Genomic DNA, 23,153 nt, shown 5'->3' on the forward strand with positions numbered 1-23,153 from the left:
ACTCTGGGAGGCCAAGGTAGGAGGATAGCTTGGAGCCAGGGGTTCGAGACCAGCTGGGGCAACAAAGCTAGACCCCTTCTCTACAAAAAATGAAAAACAGCCACGCACAGTGGCGCACAACTATGGTCCCAGCTCCTCGGGAGGATGGCTCAAGCCTGGGTGGTTGAGGCTGCAGGGAGCTATGATTGCACCACTGCACTCCAGGCTGGGCGAAAGCGAGACCCTGTCTCTGCAAATGAGGCATAATAGAGCCCTGTGGCCGTAAGTGCTAGGTAGTCTATTATTTCACCAAGATTTTATTGACTTGTGACACTAATTCATCATGAAAGGCATACATTTGCTGAAAGAGGATCGCTATTCTAATATTTTACCTCTCCGGCTGTGTTATCTGCTCTCAGACATTTCATGCCCCAGTACTTTCTGATAACACTCTGCCCACTTCACATGCAGCCAAAGAAATCAATTCATGGAGTCACTAGTACTACAGTTGACACCCATTAAGCAGTCTGTTAAATAAGTTAATTTTGGCCAGATTACAAGTTTAACCTTGTCCTTTGAAAGATAATGCTGCTGCTGTTGTTGATTTCTGTTCTCTGTTCTTTCCTGCCTTCTGCTTACTTTGGAGTTGCCTTCTTCTTAATTTTCCCGCTACCTGAAGTAGATCTGTAGGCCACTGGTTTGCTTCCTTTTCAAATAGAATCACTTAAAGTTTTAAGTTTCCCTCTAAGCATGGCTTTAGCCACATCACACACATTTGTTTCATATTGTCTTTTTTTTTTTTTTTAAGACGGAGTCCCGCTCTGTCACCCAGGCTGTAGTACAGTGGTGCAATCTCAGCTCACTGAAACCTCAACCCCCTGGGTTCAAGCGATTCTCCTGCCTCAGCCTCCCGAGTAGATTACAGGCGTGCACCACCACGCCTGGCCAATTTTTGTATTTTTAGTAGAGACAGGGTTTTGCCATGTTGGTCAGGCTGGTCTTGAACTCCTGACTGCAAGTGATCTGCCTGCCTCGGCCTCCCAAAGTGCTGGAATTACAGGCTTGAGCCACCACTCCCAGCCTATATTGTCTTTTAATTATCATTCAATGTGAAATTTTTAATATCCTTGTGAGTGCTTATTTGACTTATAGGTTATTTAGATGTATAATTTTTACATATCTGAAGTTTTTTTAGTTATTGTTGATTTCTAATTAGATGTCATTGTGCTTAAAGACACACTTGGTATCATTTCAGTCCTTTGACATTTGAGGCTTGTTTTTAATGGAGCTGATGGTCTGTCATAGTGGCCGCGCTGTGTGCACATGGGAATGATATGTGTTTTTGTTGTATCTCGGCCTGATTTTCTACATACATGTTAATTAGAGCAAGATTTTTGGCATGTTCAAATATTCTGTATCTTTCTATGAAATGCTCATGCAGGGCTGTTAAAATGATTATGGATTTTCTAACTTTCCTGTTAATTCTGTCAATCTGTGCTTCAGATATCTTGAGCTCTTTTAGTAGATGCCTTTACGTTTGTTGTCTCTTTGTGATTAATTGACCCTGTGACCCTGCTCTCATGATGAACTGTTCTTTCTCACTCATAATGCTCTTTGTTGGGAACCGCTGCTTTTTCTGATACTAACATAGTCAGTCCTGCCTTCATGGGGGTCCTTTCAGCTTAACTGTGTCTTTGAAAATAGTCTGTTACAGACCTCGCATCATTGTTGGGTCTCGGTTTTTTCTGCCCGCCTTTGGAATATGCTTTTGCACATTTATATTTCTTACTGTAACTCTGCTACTTTGCCACCTTTTTGTCCCTTCATTTTTGTTTTTTGGTTGTTCCCTTCCTACCTTCCTTTGAGTTACTTGATTACAGGCATGAGCCACCACACCTGGCCTGGGTTACTTGATTTTTTAAGAAATCTATTTTACTTTGTCTGTGGGCTTTGTAGGTAAACCATTTTGCCTGATGTCTTAGTGGTGTCTTTAGGGATTATAGTGTACATTCCCAATGTCTCGCGGTCCTCTAGTTAACATGGTCCTAGTTGATAGGAAACATAAGGAACTCACAGCCACACGGGCCTGCTGTCTGCCCTTGCTCACTCTTGTGGTTTTCATATGCATCACACCTGTGTGTGTTATTAGCTCCATGATGCATTGTTGTATTCTTTACTTTAAACATTCTTAAGAAATTAGGGGTCTTATAATGTGAATAAATATGAAAAGCATGAAATAGGTTGGGCATGGTTGGCTCACGCCTGTAATCCCAGCACTTTGGGAGGCCGAGGCAAGCAGATCACCTGAGGCCAGGAGTTTGAGATCAGCCTAGCCAACAGGACGAAACCCCGTGTCTACTAAAAATAAAAAAATTAGCCGAGCATGTTGGCATGCGCTTGTAGTCCCAGCTGCTCAGGAGGCTGAAGCAGGAGAATTACTTGAACTGAAGCGGAGGTTGCAGTGAGCTGAGATCACGCCACTGCACTCCAGCCTGGGTAACAGAGTGAGACTCCGTCTCAAAGAGAAAAGAATGAAGTAAATCTACTCTGCCCTCCAGAGAGAGCTTCCGTGTCCAGTGCCCTTCCCGCTCTCCTGCAAAGGCGCCTTCTGCGGGCGTCCTGTCGGCCGGGAGCCCTACCCGGAACAAGTCATGGTTAATGCAGTTCTCAGGTCTGCTGCTAGCAAAGCACTTAGTGTTCATTTCTCTAAGATTTATATTTTGCCTTTATTCTTGAAGGGTATTTTTGCTGGATATCTAGAATTACGGGCTGACTCTTTTTTTAATTTATTTTTCTTTTTTTTTTTTTTTTAGCAATCTAAAGATTTGGTTTTTAGCAGTTTGCACGTAGGTGCCTCGGTGTGATTTTCTTTGCATTTATTGCACTTTGGCATCTTGAATCTATAAATTTGTCTTTCACCAAATTTGGGAAGTTTTAGACCACGTCTTCAAATGCATCTTCTGTCCTTAGTCCCTGCCCCTCTGTGCTGCAATACACACGCATCTGTGCTGTCCCCGAGGCTCCGGGGGCTGGGGTTTGTTCATCACTTTCCCACTTCTTCAGATTTGTTCCTTTTTGTTGTTGTTAGCACCGCTTACTTGCTTTTAACCTTTTTATTTCCATTCAAGTTCATGTACTTGTTACCTCTGATAAACTAAGGCTATCCAGCAGGTTCTTTATGTCAGATATTCCTTCTGCAGTTGTAGAGTTTCTATTGCTTTTATTTAGAAATTTTTTATTTTCCTGCTGAGATTCCCTGTCCTTGTATAATAGCATGTTTTATTTTGCATCCACAAGGAGAGTTTAATAGCTGCCTTTAGAGTTCTTGTCTGCTGATCCCAGCATCTCATCTTCCTGAGGTTGGTCCTTGTGGATCTCTCCTCTGGATTCTGAGTGACATTTTGCTATTTTCTTAGTACATGTAGTAATTTCAAATTGTATTCTGGACATTGTAAATGTTGTGTCATAGAGACTTTGTGTCCGGTTACATTCTCCAGAACTAACTGATGTTTAGTGTCATTGTATCAGGCAGTCTATCTCTGTCTTTCTTGTGTGGCAGCAGCAGAAACTTCTGTTCAGCTTTTCTGCGCTGGCTGGGCTGCATGCCTGTGCACTTCAGGTGTCGGATATCTGGTCAGCTGTGTGTGTAGTTTGGGACTCCCTTTCTGTGGCTTTCTTCTTTGTAGTTGTTATCCTTTCGCTTTCTGGCTGTGGTTGCCCAGTAATCTGTCTACTGGCTCTTGAAGACCTTGGCCACAGGTCTTGTGTGTGAGGCTGTAGCCCTGGGGTTGTCACAGACAGTCCCCTCCTCAGAGAAAGCTCCTGAAGAACAAACCATGTCCTGCCTTTCTTTTCTCCCAGGGGAGACTCCTCCAGTTTCTACCTGCTCTTGTTTTCATGCTTTCAGGTGTTTCGTTTTGTAGTTTGTGCAGTGCTTATAGTTGTTTCTGTGAGAAGGTAATGCCTACAGATAGGAGCCCCTGGCCATCGCTGGGAGTCCAGCCAGGCAGCTCACACTGACCCTGTAAACCACACAGCTCTGTCTGATGCAGCACCCTCTTTGGAAAGGTGTTCTCTATGTTCAGCAGTCCCTTCCCATGACCGTCAGAGTCTGTGCATCTGTTTCCATTGGTAATCAAAGGTTGCTGGATTTAACACTGACTGTATTTGTCTTTGAAACCAAAGAAAGAAAAGCCAAAAATACTCAAGAAAATAAAAAAACTGGTATTAGTAGGAATATTTTAGAAATTTTATTTCCTTCATATTTCATGAAATTTTACTTCTAAGGAGTTGTGTTATTTAAAAAAAACACACACACACATTTGGCCTCTTAAGAGTGTTTGTGGGCTGGGCGCGGTGGCTCACGCCTGTAATCCCAGCACTTTGGGAGGCCAAGGCCGGCGGATCACGAGGTCAGGAGATCGAGACCATCCTGGCTAACACGGTGAAACCCCATCTCTACTAAAAATACAAAAAATTAGCCGGGCGAGGTGGCGGGCACCTGTAGTCCCAGCTACTCAAAAGGCTGAGGCAGGAGAATGGCGTGAACCCCGGGGGGCGGAGCCTGCAGTGAGCCGAGATCGCGCCACCGCACTCCAACCTGGGCGACAGCGAGACTCCGTCTCAAAAAAAAAAAAAAAGAGTGTTTGTGAGTCTGGGTGACATAGGGAGACCCGCCTCTACAAAAAATACAAAAACTAGTTGGATGTGGTGGCATGCACTTGTAGTCCCAGCTACTCGGGAGCCTGAGGCAGGAGAATCACTTGAACCCAGCAGGCAAGGTTGCAGTGAGCTGAGATCGCTCCACTACACTCCAGCCTGGGCAACAAGAGCGAAACTCCGTCTCCAAAAAAAGCTTATTTCCAGCCCTCTGATCCAGTCTCAGATTTTTATCAAAGCAGATCCCTAAGGGCCAATGCAGGGAGACTCAACGCTTGCTCTTAGAGCTTTGTTCTTTGCATACCTCTCGGGCAGTGGAGACACGGTGGCCCTTGCCTGGATCATTCTGATCAAGATGGCTACAGATACATAAGCATTGATCAGAAGTCCAGCCTAAGGCCTTCATGATACAGCGTGCACAGCTGTCAGTGACAGAGCCCACTGTGGTGGCCAAAACTTGGCATTTTTAGGCACGGTGTCTTCATATAGTGAGAAGCAGAACATTTTCTATATTCATGAAAATAGCGGATTTTTTTCTGACAGGCCTCACAAGCTTGGACACAGAAGGGGATATATGTTGTCTCCCCCTAAAGCCTGCTTCAGGAGCCACAACAGGGCAGCTGGTGACTGGGATGTCTGCTTGAGGCTCACTGTTACCAGCCCCAGTATCTCGGCTGCACTGGTGGGCCTCACAGCCTCACACCATCATGGAGGCACTCATGGTGCCCGGGCACTCCTCTGTGCAACCCTCTGAGCCTCACTTTCACATCTTCAAGTTACTTCCTCATCTCTTTCATTTTCCTTCTTACTGAACTTGAAGAAAACACCTCTGCTCTCCAAGTGCATGCCTCGGTGCAGGGCTGGGCACCTTCCCTCCAGGTCTAGGCTGAGCCTGTCCCTCGCCAGCACGGTCTTGTTTTTGCTCCTTGGAGCCGATCCTGGGGCGGCACAGGTGCTCCTGAAACCACCTGTCGGAGGAGGACTAGTGAGGGACTGGGCGTGGTCATGGCTGACTTCTTGGCATTTGCCCGCCTGCCTTTCAGTGTGTCCTGTGCGCCTCCCTTGGGTGGGGTCTCCTTGCCCCTGCTCCCAACAGGGATGTTCTCCAGGGTGCAGGTAGGAGAACTAAACCTTTCAAAGTGTGTTCATTGTAGAAATTTTGGAAAGGGGGCTGGGCGCGGTGGCTCATGCCTGTAATCCCAGCGCTTTGGGAGGCTGAGGCAGGTGGATCACCTGATGTTAGGAGTGCAAGACCAGCCTGCCAACGTGGCAAAACCCCATCTCTACTAAAAATACAAAAATTAGCTGGATGTGGTGGCAGGTGCCTGTAGTCCCAGCTACATGGGAGGCTGAAGCAGGAGAAGTGCTGAACCAGGGTGGCGGAGGTTGCAGTGAGCAGAGACCGCACCACTGCACTCCAGCCTGGGTGGCAGAGCGAGACTCCATCTCAAAAAAAAAAAAGGAATTTTGGAAAGGAACTTTGAATCATCATCTTTTATGTTGGGGGACCCTATAATTCCATCCAGAATTACAGTATTATACAATAGTTATGCAGTAGTATTATACAGTATTATATAACTATAGTATTATACTGTCGTTCTGTAACTCAGGAGCTGTAGAGAGTTTCATGGTGTGGTGCACTAATTTGTTCCTATTGTCAGACATTTAGGCAGTTCACAGTTTCCCACAATTTATTATAAACATTGCTGCAGCAAACGCCATCCTTGTAGATGGATGGTTTCTCAAGCCCATCGTCCCGTTCTTGGGTAAGTCTCCTCACAGGGCTGCATCTGGCCACGCTTGTGTGTCCTTCTTGGCTTTGCTGTCTTCGGGTCGGCAGCCATGCTGGGTAGAGCAGTGTGTGCACCCATGCTGTGCTCTTCCCGGAGCCTGGTGATCTGCTCCTTTCTAGACTCTGAACTCGCTCTATCCTTGAGGCACCTCTGCTGACACCACATGCCCAGGAGCCCATCTTTCTCCTACGCTTCCACTCTCTGCCGTGCCTCTCTTCAAGCCACCCCCTCTCTCCTGGACTTTAACAGCCTTGTCCCTATAGCCAGTGGTCCCTATGAGACACAGGACAGCCCTTCACACCCACTGCCTGTATGACCAGACCACTGCGAGGTCCCCAGGCCGCGTTTCAGCCTCTCCTTGAGGCACTTGGTGCCACCTTTGTGCCCTTGCACCTCCTCACTGGGTGCACACTTTTGTTCAGGGTCTGTTTTCCCTGCCCCTCTGCAGGCTTCCAGAGGGTGGCAGCACAGGCCCCCGCACCAGGGGAGGAGGGGCGTGTTTTCACCTGAAGTGTCCCCCCACACATACCCAGGGAATTTGTTCAAATTCAATAATAACAGAAATAGTAACTGTCTCCATTTACTGAGAACTTCTTATGTGCACAGACAGCTCTGCTCCTCCCATCAGTTCCCCAGTTACATGGGGAGGCTGGGACTTCTAAAAGAACTTAGAAGAAGTTTCACTGCTCCTCAGCTGCCATGCTGACAGTGGAGCCCAGGTATTTCTGATTTCAGAGTCTGCAGTCTTCACCACTCATGGCCTCTTGGCCAGAAGGCCCTACGAGGCTTTCCTGGAAGAAGGGGTTAGGCCTGGTCTCTGTGCACAGACTGGGCCTCATGGAGTATGCTTGCACCCTGGGCATTGCACCACCCATCCTGCTCTCCAGCCACACTGGACACACCTCACCCCCCAACCTGAACATGCACAGACACCCCATCCTGCTCTCCAGGCCGCACTGGACATACCTCACCCCCCAACGTGAACATGCACAGATACCCCATCCTGCTCTCCAGCCGCAGTGGACACACCTCACCCCCCAACCTGAACATGCACAGACACTTAGAGTGGCCTCTGGTTGGGCAGAACCATCTAACATAATACATATCTTATAAGAAAAAGTTGAACATCTCATGTAAATTATTGGACACTCCTGAAAATGAAAACATAGAATAGTTGTATGGGTACTTGGAGCATGGTTTTCCTATTAAATGCGTGTGTCTTTCAAACCATCGTAAAGTCACAAAATTGTAAGTCAGGGGCCACGTGTGGCTTATACATTCGGTTATTCCTCTTGTCCTTCATAGTTCCTGTCAGCTGATGCTTGTCCACATCATTTTATCAGCGCTTGAGAGCTGTGATTTTAGGGTTCAGTCTCTGGTTCTTGGAGTAAGAAGCTGATGGATTCTGTGTAGCTTCACTACAGCCTGCACAGGGTGGGACAGAGAGGTCATCTTTGAGACCTATGAGGTCATGTTTTTTGTTTTTTGTTTTTTTTAGGCAGAGTCTCACTCTGTTGCCCAGGCTGGAGTGCACCGGTGTGAACTCAGCTCACTGCAACCTCTGCCTCCTGGGTTCAAGCAATTCTCCTGCCTCAGCCTCTCGGATTGCTGGGATTACAGACCCAGCACCCACCACCACAGCTGGCTAATTTTTATATTTTTAGTAGAGACGGGGTTTCACCATGTTGGCCAGGCTGGTCTCAAACTCCTGACCTCAGCCTCCCCAAGTGCTGGGATTACAGTCGTGAGCCACCGCGTCCAGCCAAGGTCATGATTCTTTCATGCAGTAAACTTGGGAGTGCCTCCGCCTGGTCCCCTGTGTGAGATGCAGGCTGTGCTGAGGTCTCCATGACTCTTCTTTCCTGCCCTTCTGTGCTCACATTCAAACAGGCTAAGTGCTACAAGGCTCGGTGGCCTGGTCTGGATGGGCATCTGACGGGGTGGGGGTGCTTCCCTGAAGCAAGGGTGAGTGTGAACCAGGAAGCCAGTGGAGGAGGGCTCGGGTGGAGACCCCGGAGCACGACAGTGAGCTGCGGGGCATGACAGCAAGCTGCAGGGCACTACAGGGGGCGCCAGGTATGCAGAGCTATCCTCCTCTGAGCTGGACTTGGGTTCACCTTTGTGGTCCCTAGTGTCCCTGTGGTGTGGCCTCCAGGAAGTATTTGACCACGCATACTTTCGTAGGCACGTAGTTAATATTTTGAGCTCTGTCATCTATGCATATTTTTCTTCTGTCAGAGCCAGTTTAATAATGTTTGTTGGCCAGGCATGGTGGCTCACGCCTGTAATCCTAGCACTTTGGGAAGCCGAGGTGGGTGGATCACAAGGTCAAGAGATCAAGACCATCCTGACCAACATGGTGAAACCCCATCTCTACTAAAAATACAAAAATTAGCTGTGTGTGGTGGCGTGCACCTGTAGTCCCAGCTACTCGGGAGGCTGAGGCAGGAGAATCGCTTGACCTGGGAGGTGGAGGTTGCGGTGAGCCGAGATCACATCACTGCACTCCAGCCTGGTGACAGCACGAGACTCTGTCTCAAAAAATAGTGATAATAATGTTTGTTAAATAAATGCTTTGTTTTCTCTGTAATCTTATGCTTTCTACATTAAAACCCTCAGTGGGTTTCTTCTTTTTGTGCATTTTATTTTTGTTGTTTGCTGATTCACGCAGTGTCGCATGACTCCCTGGGGTGTAGCTGGGGGGAAGGCATTTCAGTAAACACTCAAATCTAAACAGGTATCCCAAGAATCACCAGTGCCACTGGAACCCCTGAATCTTCAGATTAGGGCCAGTCTGTCACCAACCCTGGGCACACACTAACTGGTTTGTTGACCCTATGCTTTTAGTTCCACAGTAAATACCAGAACTGTGATCAATGTACAAAAGAAATAATGGTCAACAGAAGTCATTAACAACTTGAACTGCCGGGTTCAAATGATTCTCCTGCCTCACCCTCCTGAGTAGCTGGGATTACAGGTGCCCGCCACCACGCTTAATTTTTGTATTTTTAGTAGAGACCAGTCATCATGTGTGGATATTGCAGACTGATTTTTTGTTGTTGCTTTTCCTCATTTTGGAAGTTGTTTAGGATGGGGCATCTTGGTGTGTCCTGCTCTCGCCTCTGATGCTTCCTTCCCAGTGGGAGTGGGTGGGAATACTCAGAGACACAGAATTGTGCCCACGCTGATGTGGGTGTCACAGCCACTGTCCCCAAGAAAACAAACCCACCCACACATACTCACGAGCACCCCCGTGTCTGCAGTGTTGCTGCCATGCCGCGTTCCTGTTGCCTTCGTTATCCCTTCCATGACCCGCGGGCCCTTGCCACCCTGACCCTGTGGCCTCGCCGCCTCCTGCCCTGGCTGGGCCCTCTGTTTGGATCCTCCTTCTCTGAGTCTACTCTCGTCCTCCCTCCTCTCCTGGCTCCCATCTTGTGAGGCCCTTACTTTGTCCTCTTCCTTCCCCTAGCACTCCCTTTCCGATGTCCTCTTTCAGTGATTCTCATTCTCTGTCCCTGCTGAGCGTGGGCTGTAGGAGAGCAGGAGGTGTCTGTCTGGTTAAGGCTGCTTCCTGGGCACTGGAGTCAGCGTCCCCTGAATGAGTAAATAGACGAGGGATCCCCAGCCTTTGATGGGTCAAACAGTAAAGCAGATGAAAGATGTGTGTGTTTCATGGGTGTGGTTTCTGCTTCTGCCCCCATCACGGAGCTGTGGGTCTCTGTGGGACGTGCTGTCCTGCCTGGCCAGGCTCTCACCCTCACCAGCAGTGCGTGTGGACCTTCTGCTGTGTGCACAGATGGGAACAAAAGGTCAGTAGCATGGTGCTGGTCTTACCTTAGACACAGAGCTTCCACCCGGCCAATGTGTTTCTCTATGTATGAGGCTGGGTGCAAGGCCTGCTGGATTCAGCTCATCACTTAGGCCTGTTCTTTGCCAGGTTACCTGTCCTGCTGCCGATTCCTGGATGACAATCAGATCGTCACCAGCTCTGGAGACACCACATGGTAAGTACCTGACCCGGGGCAGGCAGTGCCTTGAGAACCCACAGCCCCTGGCACATTCCTCTGTGAACATGGAGGAAATAAGGTTCTTGACATAATATTAGGCCATCTGTAATTTAAGTGGCCTTAAGATTTAAAACACACAGTAGCAATGTGTGAATTCATTATACTTTTTTTTTTTTTTGAGATGGAGTTTTGCTCTTGTCACCCAGGCTGGAGTACAATGGCTCAATCTTGGCTCTGCGACATCTGCCTGCCGGGTTCAAATGATTCTCCTGCCTCATCCTCCTGAATAGCTGGGATTACAGGTGCCCGCCACCACGCCTGACTAATTTTTGTATTTTTAGTAGAGACCAGGTTTCACCACATTGGCCAGGCTGGTCCTGAGCTCCTGACCTCAGGTGACCTGCCCACCTCGGCCTCCCAAAGTGCTGGGATTACAGGCGTGAGCCTCCGTGCCTAGCCTCATTATACTTCTAACAAATTTACAAAGTTTAATTTTCAGCAGCTGAGAACTAAAATACACATTTTTTTCTTTTTTTTCTTTTTCTTTTTTTTTTTTTTTTGAGACAGAGTCTCTCTCTGTCTCCAGGCTAGAGTGGAGTGGCGTGATCTCGGCTCATTGCAACCTCTGCCTCCCAGATTCAAGCAATTCTCCCCTCTCAGCCTCCCGAGTAGCTGGGAACTACAGGTGTGCGCCACCACACCCAGCTAATTTTTGTATTTTCAGTAGAGACGGGATTTCACCACGTTGGCCAGGATGGTCTCTTATCTGTTGACCTCGTGATCTGCCCGCGTCAGCCTCCGAAAGTGCTGGGATTACAGGCGTGAGCCCCCATGCCTGGCCAACATAGATATTTTAACTACAATCAGGCTCAAAGTACCTGCTCTTCTTTTTTTCCCCTCTATATATTTGCACCTCCTTAGGTGACGATAGGTGGGAGTAGGGTGGGTTTTGATTGTCCCTTTCTGATAGCATCATGTCATTGTGAACAGTGAGCACAGACTAAAAATAACAGACGTCACAATTCAAGTGATTCCATCAGACTTCATTTTTAGTGTTTTCACCTTACAGGTAAACGGAAGCCCACTTAAATGCTAGAATTTTTTCATTTGTGGCATCAAAGTACTAAATTAAATGTCCAGATAGTTATTTTACGAGAGTCATTTTAGACTTCAGCTGGCCATGTGGGTTTTTCTGGTCTTCTGAGGCATGATTTGGTGGCAGGAGCTGTGCCCAGCCCAGGGCACAGACCCCTAGTCACGCAGTTGGTGGGGTTCACCGAGACATGGGCCCTTAACCAACTTGTCAGCAAAGCATCTGTGGTATTATAAGGTGTCCTCGTTGTATAAATTTCATAGATTTACAAAAGATTTGTCACCTAGATTGTCAATCTTGAGAAGACTTTATTTATTAGAAGATATTTTTAAAGTGCTTCTGTTCATTAATCATTTTTTTCAGACTCTTTTACGTATCTTGCTTCCCTTCTGCAGTCAGTCCCTCAGGCCCTAGAGAGGAGGCTCCCTGTGCGGTGTCTGTTGAGATTGGCTGATTGGATTTGCATTGCCAGGCCCAGCCAGGCTTTCCTCTGAGGCTGACATGAACGGACAATGCTCTCTGGTGTTGCCTTCCATGGGTCGAGGCACAGGAGAATAGTATGTTGGTGGGCGTGTGGCCCTCACAGCTGTCCTTACACCTAAGCCAGGCTTCTGCTCTGTGCAGGGCTCTGTCAGCGTCTCACCTTTTGACAGCTTGTTAAGCAGAAATGTGATAGAATACCAGGTATGGCCGGGCGCGGTGGCTCATGCCTGTAATCCCAGCACTTTGGGAGACTGAGGCGGGCGGATCACCTGAGGTCGGGAGTTCGAGACCAGTCTGACCAACATGGAGAAACCCCGTCTCTACTAAAAATACAAACAAAATTAGCCGGGCATGGTGGCGCATGCCTGTAATCCCAGCTACTGGAGAGGCTGAGGCAGGAGAATCGCTTGAACTCGGGAGGCGGAGGTTGTGGTGAGCCAAGATCGTGCCATTGCACTCCAGCCTGGGTAACAAGAGTGAAATTCGATCTCAAAAAAAAAAATACCAGGTGTGATCACTGAGAACTCAGCTGCTCTCCTGTTTGTGATTCCAGGAAAGGGCAGGAGGACCTCAGAATTGCTGCGAGCCATTTGTTTACCTGGCATTGGCCTTCTCCTGCCTGCCTTTTCTGAGACCCTGTGGAGGGGAGGCCAAGGGAGGGCACAGAGGGAGCAGCCACAGATAGAGTCGCGTCCCCTCCGCCATCCAGGGCCTCCACGTAGCTTCCTGCCACCCCTTCCATGCCCATCCATGACCAAAGAGGGGGCACAGCCTCAGTGGTGCTGCTTGAAAAGTGCCCCCGGCTCCCTGTTTGCTGGCATTTGAGTTGAGGTAGCGATCCCGTCATTCTGAAGCCCAGGCCCTGTGCTCATCTCTGTATAATTTTGCTTGCTTTGCTTTGTTTCCCTTCCAAAGTTGTATTACATTTAAATTTGTCTTTAAACAATTTACGTTTTTAAAGTAACAGTGCAGAGGCTCACTGTGGCCCTGGGTGGTTTGAAGGACAGATTGTCTGTCACATGACTAGCCACCCGAGAAGTTAAGGCTGATGTCCCCTTGTCATTCGCTCCTGCTCCAGTGCCCTGTGGGACATCGAGACCGGCCAGCAGACGACCACGTTTACCGGACACACTGGAGATGTCATGAGCCTTTCTCTTGCTCCTGACACCAGACTGTTCGTCTCTGGTGCTTGTGATGCTTCAGCCAAACTCTGGGATGTGCGAGAAGGCATGTGCCGGCAGACCTTCACCGGCCACGAGTCTGACATCAATGCCATTTGCGTGAGTCTGGGTGGAGGTGTGGGGTCGGGGCCTCCGCCGTCTCTGCTAGCCGTTCAGATTGCTAAATTTTAAACTCTTCTGGATTAGATGTTCTCCTTTCTGATCCTTATACAACCTCATCTACAGATGGGGATACAGAAAACTCCCGATGGGAAACTTCTCTGTGTTGACCACTTGTCTCACAGATACTCACAGGGTGTTGTATGCCAGTCCCCGTTCCCACCTCTACAGCTGATCAGTGGTTGGGATCCTGGAGGGGAAAGACAGTAAGATAACTCAGGCCACCAGTGGTTACAGAGCCTTACTGGTCAGGGGCACAGCTAACCAGGGAACCTGCCCTCCTCTTTAGCACGTGGATGGCTAGGCAGTGTTTCCAGCCCCTGGCCTTGTGAGGAGACTTAGAAGGACGTATCTGTTGGTTGGACAGAGCTCTGCTGCAGTCCTGACCACGGCCTTGGTCAGCCCGCTTCCCTCCTTCCTCCATGAGATTAGCCCTGATGGCTGGCAGCTACAGCAACGTGCACACCTGTCAGTGATGACTACTTTCTCACTATCCTTTGGAATAAATTCTACTCTTTGGGGACAGTAATCACAGTGTCCAAGATCACAGTGTTTGTGTGCCTCCCCAGTGCAAATCCCCTCCCATCCCAGTCCCCTGTAGTTCCTCCCCCCTCTCCCCCCCGCCTTTTTTTTTTTTTTTTTTTTGAGATGGAGTTTTGCTCTTGTTGCCCAGGCTGGGGTGCAATGGTGCAATCTTGGCTCACCGCAGCCTCCGCCGCCTCCCGGTTTCAAGCAATTCTCCTGCTTCAGCCTCTTGAGTAGCTGGGATTACAGGCACACGCCGCCACGCCCAGCTAATTTTGTATTTTTAGTATAGATGGGGTTTCTCTATGTTGGTCAGGCTGGTCTCAAACTCCCCATCTCAGGTGATCCACCCGCGTCAGCCTCCCAAAGTGCTGGGATTACAGGCGTGAGCCACCGCACCCAGCCCAGCCCTCTGTTCTTACCAGAGCACAGTCTTGCTGGTCTTTGCCTGCTGTGTTCTCTGCAGCCCTACCATTGAGCAATCCATATTCCCAATGTTTCTTTCTGAGCGTTTACATGATGTCTTGATTTGCTTTCTCTTTCCAGTTCTTTCCAAATGGCAATGCATTTGCCACTGGCTCAGACGACGCCACCTGCAGGCTGTTTGACCTTCGTGCTGACCAGGAGCTCATGACTTACTCCCATGACAACATCATCTGCGGGATCACCTCTGTCTCCTTCTCCAAGAGCGGGCGCCTCCTCCTTGCTGGGTACGACGACTTCAACTGCAACGTCTGGGACGCACTCAAAGCCGACCGGGCAGGTACGTGGCCATGGGGCCTTTCTGTGTCTTGTGGACATTTACGTGGTATCTTTAGAGCAAACACAGAGTGGTTGCATAAGCTGCAGTGTTTTAGTATCGGTGGGACTGTGGCATGGTGTAACAGGAGTGACAGTTGCAAACTGATGGCCCAGCTCTGACCCTCCAGGCAAGTGGACTCCGAGGAGTACCAGCAGATCTTCCCACATGCGTGGGGGAGGGCTCTGGGGAGGGTCAGTGGGCAGGAGAGGGTCAGCTGTGCAGGCTCCAGGGCCCAGCCCCATGCTTTCCCCTCTGAACTCTGCTTCAGGGGGAGGAGTTCCATGCAGGGACACCTCTGGGTGCCGTTACAGTTAACATATCAAAGGCAAGTGTGTTATTGCCAGGTGTATGAAAACACTAGATGTACAAAAGATGAGACTTCCTTACTAAAAATGGTCATTTGGGCATTTGAATTTGAGAACTGTTGACACTTACAGACTTAGATTCATTTGTCTCAGTACCTGGGAGGACAGAAGGGAGCATGGCTCCAGGTCTTGGCCCTTACCGGGGCTTCCTGCTTCTGGATGGGTGCCACTCCCACCTCCTGGTTAAACACATTTCTTTTTCTCCCCAGCCTGGGGGGACCAGAGTGGAGCCATTTCCAGCCAAGTCTCACAGTCACAGTGCTGTTGAAGGGCGGTGGAAGCCAGCCCAGGCCTTGGCAGAGCACACGCCGGCCCCTGTACTCAGCTGTGTGGTGGCTGCAGGAGGTGGAGGAGGGTGGCTGAAATGGGCCTTCAGATCCCCCTGGGAGGAAGTGGAGCTTCTGGCTGGTGATGATCCAAGCCAAGGTTATTGGGAGTGTTGACAGAAGGCCCCCTCATCACATGACAGTGACAGTGCAGTGCCAGTGGTCTCAGCCACCATCGCTACTCCTGTGTTCTGTGCCTTGTGCTGGGCTCTAGGGATCACAGACAAAGGAAAAACGGCTCATGCCTCTAAGCTCCTGTGTTACAGATTGCTTTGAGATTGGGGTGGTTTTGATTTTTTTTTTTTTTTTTTTTTTTTTTTTGAGATGGAGTCTCGCTCTGTCGCCCAGGCTGGAGAGCACTGGCACGATCTTGGCTCACTGCAAGCTCCACCTCCTGGGTTCCAATGATTCTCCTACCCTAGCCTCCTGAGTAGCTGGGACTATGGCCCGCACCACCACGCCCTGCTAGTTTTTGTATTTTTAGTAGAAATGGGGTTTCACCATATTGGCCAGGCTGGTCTCAAAGTCCTGACCTCATGATCTGCCTGCCTCGGCCTTCCAACGTGCTGGGATTACAGGCCTAAGCCACTGCGTCTGATGATAGTTTTGATTTTTTTGATAGTGGCCTTTGCTTCTTTTTTTAAGTTTTATAAGTGAGTGCTGAGAAGTCAATGCCAGGGGCTCTGGATTTATTGATTGCGTGTGTGTGCGTGCCTTTGAATTTTAACAAGGCTGGCCATATGCTGCAGGTTAATTCCCCACGTAGATGCAACTTTCCCTCCCTTCCTGGCCGTGGGAGACTCTGGGTCTTGTCCCATGAGAGATGCACCATCCGTCCTCGTCACAACATGGCACAGGTGAGATCGATGCCTCTGGGCTTTGGTGTGATTCTGCTGTTGTTTGCTCCCAGGTGTCTTGGCTGGGCATGACAACCGCGTCAGCTGCCTGGGCGTGACTGACGATGGCATGGCTGTGGCGACAGGGTCCTGGGATAGCTTCCTCAAGATCTGGAACTAACGCCAGTAGGTAATGCAGCAGCCCAAATGCCCTTCTCTGAGAAGAACTGTGCGTGTTTCTCATAGAACGTTTGAAGTTGTCATTAACGGTTTCTAGATAAATGTTGATGTAGCATTGATTTGGAATTGTGTTGTGGGAAACGTTTACAGAAAGCTGAAGTCACGTGCCCTCAGCTGCAGACACTCATGCAGTGATGGGAAGAGCAGTGACCTAGCTGTGCGTCTGCACTTAGATTCTCTGCCTCTTTTCACATTTCTTTAAACTCTGTTTAAAACAGCATGTGGATGCCATGGAGACTGGAAGACCATTCCAACTTGGACGCGTTACCATGAGAGCATATCCTATCCAACCGTACTAACGTGGACACCCTACACCTCCCCTCAGAACTTCAAAAGGGCAAGATCTTTTTTCCTTCACTTATTGCTGAAACCAAGAGCACAATTCCCATTGAGAGAAGGATCTCTGTGCTGTAAACTAAAACAAATTGTGCATTCCTTCCGGGGCCATCGTCTTTGTTTTCTTTTTTGTCTTGAATGAATTTTAAAAGGAAATATATAATAAAAATGTTAACCAGAAGGTAAACTTGAGTGTAATTGTCAGACAGACACACCTTTCCACTAGTTTATTTGAATTTTAGACCAGTGACCCTGTTTTGTGGCATTCATGCAAAACATGCTGAGGACTTTGTTCATCTGGTCATCGTGTCCAAATTTCAGTCATGTTTGTAGCAAGATTTTGGAAGCATTCATATTTCCTTTTTAAAATGTATTCCTTTGTGTTCAACAGTTAATCAAAACCAGAGAGTCTAGGGCAGCCTCTCTGACGTTGTCAATGATGTAAATTCAGTCCCTGGTTTTTAATTTTCTGTCTAATGTCACAGATCATTGTTGCACACAAACGTGGCATAGAAAAGAACATGTTCAGAAGCCATGGGGCCAAGCACATGCGGGGACGGTCTCAAATGCGTGATCAGAGAATCCTTCACCTTTGCTGAAAAGTGAGCTCAGATCCAGCACCATGTTCCTCCTGACCCATCCTGTCTATCTTCTCAGTTGAGTTTTTAATCTCACTTTGGGTTTCCTTGTGAAGTTGGAGGGAAGTTTATAATAGCCTAACACTACCCAACCCCCAACTAGGAGGAACCTCTGTTTTCGAGAGAGATGCCTGTCCTGTGCTTGGATAGTCAGTCAATTATTTGTGTATGAAACAATGTACAAATCAATGTTTTGAAAATAATGATCTCAGACTTTCTAAGTTAAATTTTAAAAATTTTGATTGTTTGCCATATTGGGTGGGTTTACTCTTAGAATCGCATGCTGTAGAAACGCTCAAAAGTGCATATGGGACTCAGTCCTTAGGTGTTCTTCTTCTTTTAAGAAATAACCTCTTACAGTTGTAACCATTGCGGCTCTGTCCACTTCTCGTTGCTGCTCTGTGGCACATATCGGAAGCAGTACAGCGCGCGGCTCTACACGCTTGGGTAGCGGGATAAGTCACTGTTTTCTTTAGTTCTTTAAAAAAAAAAAAAGTTCTGTTGCAAACGACTGCTGTTGGATTCTGAGGGTGGGGAGGGAGAGAGGGAGGGAGAGGGAGTGAAGAGCCTGCCCTCCTATATGGATTCTTCAGGGCCCTCCACATCTGAGGTGGCTCATTCCCATCACACACAGATTGTCCTGGTGTTCATTTCAAGGCCAGTGTTCAGCAGCAGCGTTTGGAAAGCAGGTTCTGTGGGACCCCCCGCCCCGCCCCCCGCACTCCTTCATAGCAGCAGTAGTGGCTTCTCCATCCTGTTTTCTGCAACATTCTATACAAAACTGTGCTGTGACCTTGCGGTAGGCCTGGATCTGGCAAAGAGAATACAAATGAAACCCCTTCTTTCTCTTTCCGTCCAACAACTCTGTAGAGCTCTCTGCACCCTTACCCCTTTCCACCTTTTGTATTTAATTTTAAAGTCAGTGTACTGCAAGGAAGCTGGATGCAAGATAGATACTATATTAAACTGTACTGTTATTTAAGATGTAATAAAGCAGTTTGACATGAGGGACTTTGGTGTGGTGATTATTTACGGGTCCACTTCCAGTTTGCCACGCGCCCGCTTCCCTAGGCTGTCCCTGTTGCCGTGAGGTCTGACGGGTCTGCTCATGCCAGGCGGTGCCACGGCCGCCACCACGTCACAGAATCCATGAGTGGCGCATTGGCTCCTCGGAGGGGTTCCTGGGAAGCTCCACCTCACAGGCCAGCAGAGCAGGGAGGTCCACCTGCCATCGCCCAGACCCCTCCCCAGGCATAGGCCTTGCCCACAGCACCGTGGGAGTCTCCACAGGCGGCTGCCTTGCCTTTCTCCTCTGCCATTTCCCTCCCTTAGAATGTCTGAGGATGTTACTCCAGAGACTAGCTTTCCTTGGGACTGAACTGAGTGTTCCTCTTGGTCTGAATATAAAGAACTGCATCTAGTAAGAAAAAAATGAGCACTGGCCATGGTGGTGTGGAAACCCATGGCTGTGTGTGTCCCAAATAGCCGCTCCTAGGCTCCAGAACCATCCGCTTCCCTGCTTTCCAAACTGGTGATTTTTTAAAATCTTAAATAGGCAATACAAAATTAGCTGGGCATGGTGGCACACGCCTGTAATCACAGCTACTCTGGAGGCTGAGGCAGGAGAATGGCATGAACCCGGGAAGGCGGAGTTTGCAGTGAGCCAAGATCGCACCACTGCACTTCAGCCTGAGTGAGAGAGCAAGACTGCCTCTCAAAAAAAAAGTAATTTTTTAATTCCCGTGGCTCCAGCAGCTGGAACTTTTTTTTTTTCCCTTGAGGTGGAGTCTCGCTCTGTGGCCCAGGCTGGAGTGCAGTGGCGCTATCTCAGCTCACTGCAACTTCTGCCTTCTGGGTTCAAGTGATTCTCCTGCCTCAGCCTCCCAAGTAGCTGGGATTACAGGCACATATCACGACGCCCCGCTAATTTTTTTTTTTTTTTTTTTTGAGACGGAGTTTCGCTCTTTTTTGCCCAGGCTGGAGTGCAATGGTGCGATCTCAGCTCACTGCAACCTCCACCTCCCAGGTTCAAGCGATTCTCCTGCCTCAGCCTCCTAAGTAGCTGGGATTACAGGCGCCTGCTACCATGCCCAGCTAATTTTTTGTATTTTTAGTAGAGACAGGGTTTCACCATGTTTGCCAGGATGGTCTCGATCTCCTGACCTTGTGATCCACCCACATCAGCCTCCCAAAGTGCTGGGGTTACAGGTGTGAGCCACTGCGCCTGGCCCAGATGCCCGGCTAACTTGTTGTTTTTTGAGATGGAGTCTCGCTCTTGCCCAGGCTGGAGTGCAGTGGCGCGATCTCGGCTCACTGCAAGCTCTGCCTCCTGGGTTCACGCCATTCTCCTGGCTCAGCCTTCTGAGTAGCTGGGTCTACAGGTGCCCACCACCACACCCGGCTAATTTTTGTATTTTTAGTAGAGACGGGGTTTCACCATCTTAGCCAGGATGGTCTCGATCTCCTGACCTTGTCATCCGCCCTCCTCAGCCTCCCAAAGTGCTGGGATTACAGGCCGAGCCACCGCACCCAGCCAAACTTTTTCCTAGTAAGTGAAGAAGGCTCTCAGCAGAAAGTACCTGTAGGCCCCCTCCTCCCCTGGGCACCAGAGAACCCAGCAGCCCCTCCTCTAGGCTGGCAGTCCCTGGGAGGAGAGGCTCCCATAGGGCACTTGGGATTCACGGAGCAGGGCCCAGTCGCCCTGCTCCAGGCAAGGTGCTGGGTGTGTTTCTGACGCCACCAAGGGTGCCCATCTGCCAGCACTGCAAGTGACAATATGGCGTTGTCTCCCTGGTGGGGCGACCTGGTGCTGTTTTAGGCTGCTGAAGTGGGTGTGATTGGCAGGCTGAACGGGGTGGGCTCGCCTGGCTTCGTCATCCCCCACTTTTCCCTGAAATAAATCAGTTCTTCATAGACATGCAAGTTCTTCACAAGCCCTAACCCTGCCAGCTGTCTTACAAAAACCCCATTTAAAATCACTAGAGAGTTGAACTTGTCTTGGAGGCGTCAAAAGAAAAAAAAAATTAAAAATTAAATGCAGGCCGGGCGCGGTGGCTCACGCCTGTAATCCCAGCACTTTGGGAGGCCGAGACGGGCGGATGACGAGGTCAGGAGATCGAGACCATCTTGGCTAACACGGTGAAACCCCGTTTCTACTAAAACTACAAAAAATTAGCCGGGCGTGTTGGCGGGCGCCTGTAGTCCCAGCTACTCGGGAGGCTGAGGCGGGAGAATGGCGTGAACCCGGGAGGCGGAGCTTGCAGTGAGCCGAGATCGCGCCACTGCACTCCAGCCTGGGCGACACAGCGAGACTCCGTCTCAAAAAAAAAAAAAAAAAAAAAAAAAAAATTAAATGCAGAGAGTACCTGAGGCTCTTTCCTGGCTGGCAGTTCCTGGGAGGGAGGGGCTCCAGCAGCCGGGAGGCAGGGTGCCGGCCTGCAGTGGCCTATCTTGGTCCCTGCCCAGAGTAAATAAAGGCCGAGCATCTCAGCACGGCTGCCACACCCCCGACTCCACTTCCTCCCTTTGGGGATTCCTGTTGGCTTCTGTGTCCTAGCCTGGCACCCAGCAGACTGACGGAGCTGGCATGTGGGACCTGGGACCCTCTGGTGCCCCTTCCCCTTGGCTTTGGCCTGGAAGAGCCAGAGCTGAGGGGGACCCCTCCCTGGGGCGGCCTGCCTGTCCCTTGGCGGGCATGGAGGCGACTGCCCCACTTTCTTAGCAAAACAGGAAATGAAAACGGGCGCCAACAACGTGCACTTGGACAGCGGCACTGACTAAGGCAGTGTGGAAAGAGGAGGATAATTCCACACTGGCTGAGTGAACTGCAATCATTTTCAAACTGTAGGCACAGAAATCTAGTTTGTAGATTGCATTAGCCTGGCCTATGCAGGAGCAGCGCCCTTTGTCGCCAGCAGCTCCGCGGTGTGGGGGCCCCTGGCGCGCTTCCTGTGTCCGGGTCACCTGGCTCCGCCCCGCTTGCGCGGGCGCACCTGTCGCAGGTGGACACAGGCAGTGGAGTGACCTGCAGCTCGCTCCGGCTGTGGGCTGTTCCTGCAGGGCCTCGGACCTCCTTTGACCAAGCGGCGCGGGGTCGCCCCTGTGCTCCATGTCCCAGGGATGGAGGTTCCCCACCTCAATTTTACTCTAGCACGTGGCACGCACGTCCACACTTGAGCAGGACAAGGTTTCCGTTCTGTCCCCTCCGTGTCACGCACCTAGCAGAGGCTGGCCCTCAGCAGGATGCGCGGGGAGGCGCGCTCTGCCCACGCGAAACGGGGACACTTCAGCGGCCTGGCGCGGCGCCCCGCTCCGCCCCGAGCCGGCCCTGGGAGCCTGAGTGACTGGGGCCAATAGAAGGGCCGGCCGGGAACCGAGCGCTCCCGGGAAAGGCCGCCTCGGCCCCTCCCACTACTCTCTGGCCTCGCCCTGTCCCCTACCCCCACCCCCGAGCTCCCTTTCCTCGCTGGGTGACCTTGAGCAAGTTACTTGGCCTCTCTGTGCCTCTGGCTCCCGCGTGAAAAATGTGGACAATAAACGTACCAGGCTGTGGCCGGGCGCTGTGGCTCACGCCTGTAATCCCAGCACTTTGGGAGGCCGAGGTGGATGGATTACCTGAGATCAGGAGTTCAAGACCAGCCTGGCCAACATGATGAAACCCCGTCTCTGCTAAAAATACAAAAAATGAGCCGGGTTCAGTGGTGTGCGCCTGTAACTCCAGCTCTGGAGGCTGAGGCAGGAGAATGGCTTGAACCCGGGAGGCGGAGCTTGCAGTGAGCTGAGATCACGCCACTACACTCCAGCCTGAGCTACAGAGTGAGACTTCGTCTCGTACTAGGCTGCTTGGTAAGGATCTTGTGAGGACACAGGGAGTCCCAGTCCTGCCAGGTGGTTACTGTTGATGATCCCCGCCCACTCTAGGCTCTCACCACCTCAGGGTCCTGGTCCTTGCTGCTGCCTCTGCCTGAGAGAGAAACACTTGTCCCTGGGTACCTCGGTCAAAACCGTACCCCAACCCCTGCCTGCCCCCACCAATTCTGCTTCTTGCCCGTCTGCCCCACTAGAAGGTGAACACCTGATGGACTTTGGTTTCCACTGTTGAATCCTCAGTATGCCTGGCACATGGCTGGCGTCCTGGGAAAGAGGTTGCCCCTCGCCCCAAACCAGGCCAAACAGAAGACTGTCATGTGAGCAGATCCAGACACTGGCCCCTGCAGACGCCCCTATCCTGGCTTTCAGCCTGGGCAGGGCCTGTGCTGGGTGCTGGCTGGAGGCTGGATGAGATGACCAGATAGCCTGCCATACTGATGTCCTTCACTGGGAGCCTCAGTCCTTCCCAGTCATCCTTTCCCCAGGCTCCAGGCCACTTACCCTTGTGGGTTCTGGGCAGACTTCGTTCACCCAGTTTACTGGAGCCAGGCCACCTGAAGCCAACTTCCCTCTCTCTTCAGCCTCCCCAGGAGCAACCTGTACCCCAGTGCACCCCATCCTGCTCCATCCCTCATGGCCTCCGTTCCCCCTTCTCCCTCCACCCTCCCCATCCCTGCTGACCCCCAGAAGAGGATGGGTCCAGGTTTTGGGGGTTCTGAAGTAAACAACATGGGAGCCATCCTTAAAGAATACAAAAAACAATGCGAAATTATGTGAAGAGTCCACTGCCACCTTGAGCAATGGCAGCCCTGGGGCTGAGGAAGGTCAGGGCAGGGGATGCCACCCACTGCTGCCCCATCCC

The 23,153-nt window shown here is 50.2% G+C and overlaps 1 protein-coding gene across 5 annotated transcripts in view; it reads left to right on the forward strand.

The window, feature by feature from the left end:
- Positions 1-18,429, forward strand: part of GNB1 (G protein subunit beta 1) — a 106,257-nt gene extending 87,828 nt beyond the window's left edge. For 4 of the 5 annotated variants that reach the window (XM_034953380.3, XM_034953368.3, XM_063595053.1 and 1 more), the window contains 5 exons: positions 10,369-10,435; positions 13,093-13,294; positions 14,426-14,642; positions 16,283-16,398; positions 16,667-18,429. In XM_034953380.3, the coding sequence (XP_034809271.1) occupies positions 10,369-10,435; positions 13,093-13,294; positions 14,426-14,642; positions 16,283-16,389 (593 nt within the window). In that variant the 3' untranslated portion in view covers positions 16,390-16,398; positions 16,667-18,429. The remainder of the gene's footprint in view (positions 1-10,368; positions 10,436-13,092; positions 13,295-14,425; positions 14,643-16,282; positions 16,399-16,666) is intronic. The other variant, XM_034953383.3, reaches the window with a different exon arrangement.
- Positions 18,430-23,153: the final 4,724 nt, after the last annotated feature.

Source organism: Pan paniscus, chromosome 1, assembly GCF_029289425.2.
Source record: "Pan paniscus chromosome 1, NHGRI_mPanPan1-v2.0_pri, whole genome shotgun sequence".
Lineage (NCBI taxonomy): Eukaryota > Metazoa > Chordata > Mammalia > Primates > Hominidae > Pan > Pan paniscus.